The 9,902-nt window shown below is 42.8% G+C and overlaps 1 protein-coding gene across 1 annotated transcript; it reads left to right on the top strand.

The window, feature by feature from the left end:
- Positions 1-53: 53 nt before the first annotated feature.
- LOC119457943 (UPF0692 protein C19orf54 homolog) lies at positions 54-9,484 on the top strand. Its single transcript, XM_037719717.2, has 5 exons — positions 54-401; positions 819-940; positions 2,313-2,436; positions 4,630-4,700; positions 6,466-9,484. Exons 1-5 carry the CDS (start codon positions 178-180, stop codon positions 6,801-6,803), a joined length of 879 nt encoding a protein of 292 aa, XP_037575645.1. The 5' UTR covers positions 54-177; the 3' UTR covers positions 6,804-9,484.
- Positions 9,485-9,902: the final 418 nt, after the last annotated feature.

Genomic DNA, 9,902 nt, shown 5'->3' with positions numbered 1-9,902 from the left:
AGAAGCTCTGGCATGGAGCAACTCCATAGCACTATGGAGTTGCCATCGCCATAAACATTTCCACACTCAAGAAACCGAAACTCAACAGTTTCAGCATGCGTTCTCATTTTCGGTAACCTCTGAAGCAGCCTGAAGTTTCCGTTGCGTTATTTCGGTTATTGCTGTACGGCCACCGCCATGCAAACACCTCAAATAACTATTCCACCTCCGCCACCACCGCCACCGCCTTCGCTATCAGTGTACAGGCGAAGCGGTGAGGGCAACGCCGGTGATGTCAAACCACATACTGCCGTCCTCGGCGTGCTTGAAGGGCAACTTCATCGCATAACGGCCGGCTCTGAAGAGGCGATCGTCGTGTCCAGGATGTCACCGTTAAGACCCGTTCTTCAAGACGGACCACAGTAAGGGAACGGTTTAACCCCACACCTTTTTTTCGGGATCGTCATAATAGAGTCGTCACACGGCAGAGTCGTCAACTGGCACGGTGCATGAAGCTTCGATGGTGCGCTTCCGTTACCTGCTCAGTGAAATTCTTCCAGGCGCAATCCGCGGACAACCGCGGGATGGAGGACAATAATGGCCGGGTGTTTGAACTGTTTGCAAATTTGATCCTGGCTTTCAGACAGCGCATCCACACATAAAGCCAAAGCTGGACACGACTCATGCTGCTCGAGCAATGTAACACCCAACAGGCATTTTGCATGTAGTGATGTTTGCAAAATATCTCCGACATCACTTCAGACGACTCACATCTTTACTTTTTCTTTGTGGGATCTAACCTACGCTAACTGTGACGCAATTTTTGTCTACTTTTTCAGATGTGGACTAGTAGCACTTAGCATGGCCTCACAGCTACTCCGGGATCATCCAGTGAGTGTCGACGATCTTTACGAAAAGGCCAAGTCGCTTCAGTTCACCAAAAAAGGAGAGATGTTTTCAGGTTGTTCAACTTGAAAGATTCAAGTGTTAGCCACTGTTCAGTTTTATATGAAAAGAAAGTGTAACTGGCACAGTAGTGCTCTGCCGATGCTGCATTGTGTAGGCAAAAACTACCTAGCTCTTAAACTTCCTGCGCTAACACAACGTGTGTTACATCTTGATCTGGTGAGCTTTCTTGCTTGTTAGCCGTGCTAACATGTTTGCCTGATGTTGAATCACAGTGAAGATGCACTACATTAACTAATTGAAGTTTTTGTCGTGTGTGATGAGTGGACCCTGATGCTAATCATGTGGCAACACCGAGATGCTTCTGTTCGAAGTTGCAGCAAGCTGTCCTGCCATATAGCTTCTGTGGGAAGGCTGGGCGAGTCTTGAGCGTACGAGACTGTCTTTTCAGTGCCAGTTGTTATGATTAGGTTTGGGGAGCAGGCAGATGAGGTTTGGGGAGTACGAGTCAAAGGCGCCTCCGAGAGCAACAAGAAAAAGAAACGGCTACAAACATGGCGCAGAAACTTATAATCAAGCATAAAGAGGACAAAATACAAGTTGTACACAGCACTGGGGCACACACGGATTATGTAAAATGTCTCTACTAAGCGTTCATTAGCATGGCACTGTGCTCTCGCGGCTTGGTGGCATTGCCCCAGAACCTGACGTCACTGCGCCAAATGAGACAGTGTTTGCCTACTGGATAGGAGGGTCTCACAGACCGGTGTATGCATGAAAGTCCCTTTGGGTGTTGATGCCCAACTAGGCCAACGCGTCTTCCCTGCTTTTCCTCTCAGCTCCATTTGCCTCTGCCGACGTGGCCGCTTCTAATCCCTTCCACCATTGCTCGTGCAACACTCTGGCCATCACGTGCTTCAATGCTCGAGTGCTTGCTCCGAGCACGTGCCGTCATATGCTCCCACAAACAAGCTGGTTCAAGTCCTGGTGTTACGGCAATGTGCGAAAGCTCATTGCATCGCACCAGTGAAAGCGATTCATATCATCTGTGGGCTTTCAGCATAAAATTCATTTGACAAGCGAGCACAGCTGGGCTGCCACTGCAAGGAAGGTAGCATGCTAAATTGCAGTGTGCCGAGAGGAGACGAGACAGGGAACAGTGTTACTAAGCCAGCCCCCACAGGGGATGCTTGAATCTTCACCCATTCTATTGCTCAAATAGACTATTGGTTATCCGTTCTATGGATTACATCATTGGCTGAACATTCCTTCTTTTTGTTAAAATAAGTGAGAATGTCAGCTGTGCAACAATAAAGCTTACCTCTTCTGTTTGCAAAGGTAAAATGTCCTGGGCAGTGAGTGCACTATCATATGCCATCGTAACTGTGAGTTTCAGCACACTTGCCTTCTCTCTGTATTGTTTGCAGTTCAAAACATGAAGACTTTGGCCGAGACGTGTCTGAAAAATCCTTCCTCTAAGATTGTGCGCAGCGAGCATCGGCAAAGAGAACTTGTCAGACACTTGCTCGAGGGGAAGCCATCACTAATACCGTATCCTTTACGTGCACTACCTTAAACCTCAGTTTATGCGTCTACATTATTTGTATTGCCAAAACACTGCAAGTCGATGAGTTCTTGTGTTCTCCAACATGGCGTCTATGTAAAGCTCTTCCTGTTTTTCTCAACTCTGCTAAGTTGTCGCTGCTAATAATGCTTGTACATCATTTCTGAGCTCAAAAAAGGACTGACACATAGTTTAAAAGTTGTAGAATGCATACCACACACTTTTTTCATGTAAAAGGATGATGTAAAAAGATTTAAAAATTGGGAAACGCTTATAAGATATTTGAATTTGATACTGAAGCTAGCCTCGAAATGTAAGGCTTTGTATCTTTAACATTATCGCATTGTCATGCCATGGAGCAAATTTGCTACGTCGCATAGCAGCAAAGCTGGTGTAATTATGTTGCTCATAAAAACATAAACAAGAATGTTGCCCGCATCTCTTCTGCCTGCACTTGCATTTCGCAGCTGCAATGTAAGAAAGGAGCAAGCCAGTGTGTCACAATGTCTTGACCCATCCTTCTCCTGGGTGCCGAAACTGGTTTGCAGTAATATAGTTAAACGGGTCGCTATAACGAACACGGATATAATGAATTATCGGATATAACGAATTATTTGATATTTCAAAGTAAATATAAAATGTTTCTCGATGTCGGCATGTAACAAATACGGGCTCATAGAAAATTTTGGTTGTCAGATGTGACTTAATCATAATGAGGCTCAATTGTAGTAAATTTTTTAGGGATCCCAGTATTTTTTCTTAAGTTTAGAGGGTTTCTTTACCTTCCTTTAATGCAAAAAAAAAATGACTTGCTGAAAATGTCATGTCAGTACTACTTTAACTCATTACGAAGTGCTTTCAGTCTCCAATTGAAGTTGATAAAGTGACGTTTCTTAGCAAGGGTAAGGTTGTTCTAGGGAGCGATGGAACAGAAACCACTTTTTGTTGTTGTTTCTTGACTCTAGTGAAGACAGAAAGCAAGAGCAACAGAGAAAATTTGCCACCTCTAATAAACTCAAACTAGTAATGTGAAGATGAACTTAGGCAAAAGATCGAAAGAAATGATCGTGGTGCTGACTTCCAACTGGGGGTGTTCCTTTCGGAACTGAAGCTTTCATACGATTCATGTAGAAATAGAAAACTCTATGTCCATGCCTATCTTATGGAGCTCCCAAGTTCCATGTTTCTCTAACAATGAAAATTTACGCTTTGCTGTCAGAAAGGACAAATCACATCCAATAAACTAGCCAAGTTGTGCACCTTTTGCAGCGAAGTGTTTTATCCTATATGCACATTCATGGGCACACCGGTAATAACGCAAGAAGTTGCAAACAAATTACCATGGAACATGTTACACCAGGAATGCGACTGCACACCAAGAAGGATAGACCAGTTGACCTCAGTCCACAGTGGAAAGATATTCAAAACTTATTTCGTATTCAGGAAAATGGATGCATAATTGACATGCTCATTTCACTCAGAAAAAAAAAATATATATATATTTCGGCAGAACTTGCAAAGAAAGTGGGTCTAGCTTTTCTGACATACATGTTCGCTGCTAGCGAATTTGTTCCCCCCCTTTTTTTTCGTTGCTACTGGAGTGCATATTTGTACCTTTCTAATAGAATGCTTAATTTTTTAGAGTTACCGTTTCGTTATTGTGAGCACCGCCATTTCACCATGACTGTTCATTTACCTACTTCATTACCTGTTCTAAAGCAGTCAGTGCATTTTGAGAGATGGGAAATGTTGACGCAGTTTCCGCGATGAAGTTGAATATGACAACCAAAGACTGGCATGCGCAGTTCTCACCCTGTCATTTAAATGATGACTACAACGGCAGCAACCTCTGCAAAAGCATGGTGCAGCAAATTGTGCTTATGAATTAGGGAGGTCATGAATGATATGTGCGCTTCTTACACCTTGTAGGTGCAGTTAACGAGAATGTTTAAACTGCTCTTGGGCCAAAAAATGGAGCACAAAGATTCAAAATGCTCTGTTCTACAAAGTGTACCGAGCTTCACATGTCTATTCGCAGGCATTATTTACCCGCTTTTTACTTTTTTTTTTTGTGATGAGAACTCGTATGTCATGTGCGAGTTCAGTGAATGTATAAATTTTGAAACATTTCTGCTATGTCAATGTGTCATACACTTGGGTTTCTTAACGACAGCTTACAGGTACGATTCTGACGGCAATTTTGAACCCTGCCTGAAACATGGACACACGGCACACTGGGCTGTCCTTCATGGTAATGAATAATGTAATTTATTGTATATTAGTTATTGATACTGTCACAATGGGGTGCGTTTATTTAAAGATGAATCGATGAAAAGGGGAAAAGGGTTGCCGCGCCGACACCGAGCCACTCCAAAGACAAGCGCACTTCGTTTTCCTCTTCGTCCGTCCTTGCCGTAGCTTTAGCGTAACAGTACTATTTTTTTATGTGCAACCTGTGCACATTGATTTGCCTCTGATGCAAGCAAATACGTCTGGTTAGGGATTCTTATGGTATGGTGCTGAAAAATGCAAGTAAAATGTTTATGCTTATCCTTTTCCTTCCTTAATAGTAACACTTCAGCCAGCAACCACACATTCCACATAACTGAATATTTATCAATCTAATAATTAATCAAATATTTTTTTTCTCATTCTGTTCCAAGCAGTTCGTTGCTGTGAGGAACACAGACAAGAGCATTATTTGAACGGCTAAATGTTGTGGTTGCAAGATTTTATACACAGTGCAGTCAAGTCATAGTGTAGACAGAACTGGAAAATTGCAGTGACGGCCATTCACATTTTTTTCTTACATTGCCTGTATTATTTCTTCTGCAGTTGATGATACTTTTCTGTGTGTACATTGGGTGTCCTAGTTAACAAGAAAAAAATAAAAATAAAGGAAGCTAGGCCTTTTGCTCGGATGAAACTAACTGTGTGATATCAATAACCTTTTGAAGAAGCTTCTAGTATTCTTTGTCTTCTTATTAATTGAGTAATTATTACTGATTTATTGTACTTCTTACCGTTAGCCTTATGGCCACAATGTCGATACATTGTTTATAGAGCACATTTGAAGACACCACCTTCAGTTGTTATGGCGTGTTACTGTTTGCATGTATCTTCTTCTGTTCATAAAAGAAAGCTTGCAAAATGGTTGAAAAGCTTCTACGGCCTGCTGCTTACTCATCACAGAAGCTTTTTTCAATAGGGCAAGAAGAGCTATGCAAAAGTTAGCATGTCGCAAAAAGATGAAGCTGACGTTTTCAAAATCTTCTCTACAAACATTTTATTAATATTGTGGCATTTTATTAATTAATAAGTTAGCTTAGTAATCACTACTAATAACTCGGTTAATAGAAACAAGAAATACTGTCTTCTTTAGAAGGTTACGAACAACGTACAACTAGTTTCATCCGCGCAGGCCTCGCTTAAAAAAAAAAAAAAAACACTTGCTACCTGTTGGCTGCGACATTGATCAATGTTCATCACAAGTATTTCCGTGGCCTTTGTCAAAAGTATACGGGCTATTCTGCACCTTCACCGTACATGTCGTTCGGCTGTATGGTGCAGTTCATGTGCCACTTGATCCTGACACTCCAGACCCCTGGATTGTGAGCAAGAAAGTTTTCATTTTCCAAGTGTTGGAACCTTAGGCATAAAACAGGAACTCTGTTCAGGAACAGCCTGTAATCAGCCTCGCAGTTGGAAGCAACATAGCCCGTATACTTTTGATAAAGACTCCACATAGATTTTTAGCAGGTGCTGCCCCTTTTTTTGTTTTTGTGCATGCTTGTCTTTTCTACTTTGGCATCTTTTGCGGCATTGCTGCTTCGCTGTGAGCTGCCAGCTAGCACAAGTTTCTTTGTAGTTAGGCTTTTCTTTTCATCCTATTTTTCCTGCTCTTGCCTTGTAGCAAGGCCTTGTACCCTTGCTATACCACATTTTTTTTATAGCCACAAGCTTCAAGATGAGCACATTCTAGTGCCTTTTTGTTTTGTTTGTATTTCCTATTGCAGGAATCTGCATGGTTCTACAATCATCTTGTATTGAAGGCACACTGGAGGACATTACAGACATGGACTCGAAGTGCTCGAAGATTTTCCATATCCGTAACATCATCCCCGAAGAAGCTTTATTGGAACTCGCCCAGCTAGCTGAGAGCCCAGAGGCCAGTGTGTTTGTTTATGCCAGTCAGGGAAAGAGCAGGCATGTCGGTTTGTGGGAACTGGAGTTGCTTCTGAAAAGCAATGATAACCTAGCGCATTTCACGCCAAAGCATGATGTCTCCGAGTTCGTGGTCCCAGAAGGGGGTGTTGCCGAAGGGCTATCTGGTCAAGTGCTTCTTTTCACGTAGTGAAAGATCCTGGTGGAATGTTGAGTAATTTAAGTTAATGCAAAGGTATAGCTAGGCAAGTTTGTGTGAATCCTTCTCGAGACAAGCAACTTTAGCTGTTGGTTCCCATCTTGTCCGTGTCATTATCTGTTATCTCACACTAATCTAAGCAAAATAGCAGAGGCAAGGCAGTTCAGTATGAATCTGTCTTGAGACTACGTAGTGACAAAAGTTTAGTTGTTGACCTACGCTCATGTTCTTATCTCATCTGAGTCACTGTCTTTCACTAAACCGTCTATCCCATTCACATTCTATGTGCACACCTTCGATGTGGCTCATTACATTTGGCATGGGCTTGCCCGGCACCAACCTTGTAGCTGCTGGATGTCTACTGCGCCCTCTAGCTGAGGCCAGTTGCAGCAGAAAGCAGCGTGCCTTCCTCCTCACCCCTTGGCCTGCCAAACAAAGTGCTTGAGCTCGGCAGGCTTTGTGGAGCTCCCTGCCCAAGCTGTTTTCACTGTGGTGCTTGTGAAACGCTAGAACATTTATTTATCAAGTGAATGTCCAGCCCTCTCCAGTGCCAGAGAAAATATAAGCAAGGTATTTAAACCTCAATATAATGAAGTTGGTAAAATTGGCACTTTACTTTGTTATATCAAAATTTGTTTCTACTGAAATTCGCCATTTTATGCTAATAAGTGTGGTTGCCGGCAAAGTTTTCTTACACAGAAGGGGCCGTAAAATAAAATTTTCCGAATTATCGGGCAACCGAACAAAACAACAAATTTCATTGAGAAAAAAAATCATTTATTGGAACTTGAGAGTTGGTGACCAAAGATACAATTTCATGCCGCGTCGATCGGTGGTACAAAACTAAGTTTGTGAAGCTCCACCGCAGCTGATAGTGGTGCTCGCAGTGGGACGACACTATCATGAAAAGGACAGGTAGAGTGGAGCGAATGCTTCAACACATCTCCGAAACTCGAGATTACGCGACCGCCAGCACTAAGCGCGTGGAAAGATGGCGCACATGAAGGCACGGCCATTTTGGGTCACCCAGCGTTTGCACCTGGCGCAGGTTACCTTCAAGATAGGGCGCGCGGGTTGCATATGCGCTCAGCCATACGCAGCCATGGCTGTTCTAGAGGTGGAGGCGCAGGCTCACCTACCCTCCCCTTGCTCATTCGTGAAGACGGCGTGCATCAAGCCACCCTCTCTTGCTCACCCTTGAACCCACAGCATACAGTGTGGGGCACGACAGGATGTTATCGCATTTAGACTCAATACTGAACATGATGACGAAAAGGTCCACGTTGGTGGCCGCTCGCGATTTGAGAGGTGCATTCGGAAGCAGCCGCATGTAATTAAACCATTTGCCCACCTGCATGCGTGGCCATCTGTTCATAGCCTCGGTATGACATCGGGTCGGCAGGGAAATTTCGTTATATTGAAATTGATGCATACACGCAGTTCATTGTATTGAGGTTCAAAATACATGGTGTTCTACATGGAGAAGTTATGAAAGGTTCAATACTTCATTATATTGATGTTCATTATGTCGAGGTTTAACTGTATATTGCACCCAACACTTGCCTTGCTTGTCCTTCCTGGAAATACTTCACCCCTCAGGGTTCATAGCTAAGCACAAGCTATACTCTGTTTCATACATAGCAGGAAACGGCATGGAAGCTATGCAAGTAGTGCAGCCACAGAAGTCTCACTCTATGCATTTTGCAATGCAGTTGTTCTTGATCTGCAACATTTCCTACGAAGTAACTATTTCATGTATTACAACTACAACTTGTGGACACAAGTTTACGTCAAATCACATATTACTTGCGCTTATTTGTGCTTCTAGTAAGCGACGTACCACGTTTTGGTCGCGGGCGCAAGCGATGCGCTGTGAAGGCTGGTTGCAGAAACATGTTACTCTGCTTGTTTGGCGGTACATAGATTTAAATCTCCAATGCCCCTCATATAATGAATAGGTCATATTTAGAGGTGTAAAAGTATGAGACATAATTTTACATCGAATTGCATGGTGCATCTTCATATGTGACGCACTACTTTTTGTTCGTGGATGCAAACAGTGCGGGAAGTCTGACCAGCCTTAATAGCGTTGTGTGCTGTGTACGAAACAGAGTGCGTTGACTTTTGCTTTGCTTCCTGAAAGAAAGACTCAAGTCTGTGCTTCCTGGGTGCACCCAATATTGCCGGCATCTTCCAGTCAGATTTAGGTATGACACATCTTGCCCCCCTTTTTGTTTTCCTCTCCCTAGTGCAGTTCTTTTAAGGTGTCCTCTTGTGGGAGACAGTTAACTGTGCTGCATCTCTCCCCACATTTCTTCTACACTACAATAAGAATTTGAGCTAACAAGGAAAGACAACAGAGCGAGTTAGTATGGATGTGTTTTGAGACTAGTGAGTATAATTGTCAGTCAACACTCTTGCTCTCTTCTCAACCTTCAGAGGTTTTGTCTTAGAGAATGTGGTCCTACTTGTGTTGTGAATGTCGTTTCTCACATAGGGCCAGAGCATTTTTAACAGGTAGTCATTTGTATGATGTATTTGTAAGTGCATATATTTATACAGGTTGGGTGCCTTACATATGAGCTACTCAAAACAGGGAAGCATATATATGTAGTAGCTTGCTGCTCACTGGCTCAGATTTCTGTTGTGCTAATAAACTGAATTGAGGTAAAGCTGCATTTGTACTTCGTTGCTCATGCTGAGGTCTTGTGTTGTGGGTTTATATAATATTGTACTTAGGGTCACTTGTTCTTGCATACCACATATAAAATTGTTAGAAATTTGGATTGGTGCCTATAAGCACTGTCGCCAATCACCATTGGCATTGTAATGCTTTCAATGGATGATGAGCCTTATAGTTATGTGGTATTTAAGCTGGCATAGGTATTCTTAAGCAAGCTTTTTAGCTGATGCCACCAACTGTCTATATTCCGCTTTGTAGGAACTAGGCCTAAGTCTGCCTTTCTTCATGTGTTCCTTTGCGGCTTTGCAGAATGAATGGCAACTGAAGGTAAAATTAGTGCATAATAACCTGCATTATTTTGGAAAGTACCTGTCTCTGTCATCAAAGAAGTTATTTGCATGTGTTCT

Source organism: Dermacentor silvarum, chromosome 7 (assembly GCF_013339745.2).
Source record: "Dermacentor silvarum isolate Dsil-2018 chromosome 7, BIME_Dsil_1.4, whole genome shotgun sequence".
NCBI classification, from domain to species: Eukaryota; Metazoa; Arthropoda; class Arachnida; order Ixodida; family Ixodidae; genus Dermacentor; species Dermacentor silvarum.
Note: the sequence above shows the minus strand (reverse complement) of the source record. Positions and strands in the feature narration are given on the sequence as shown.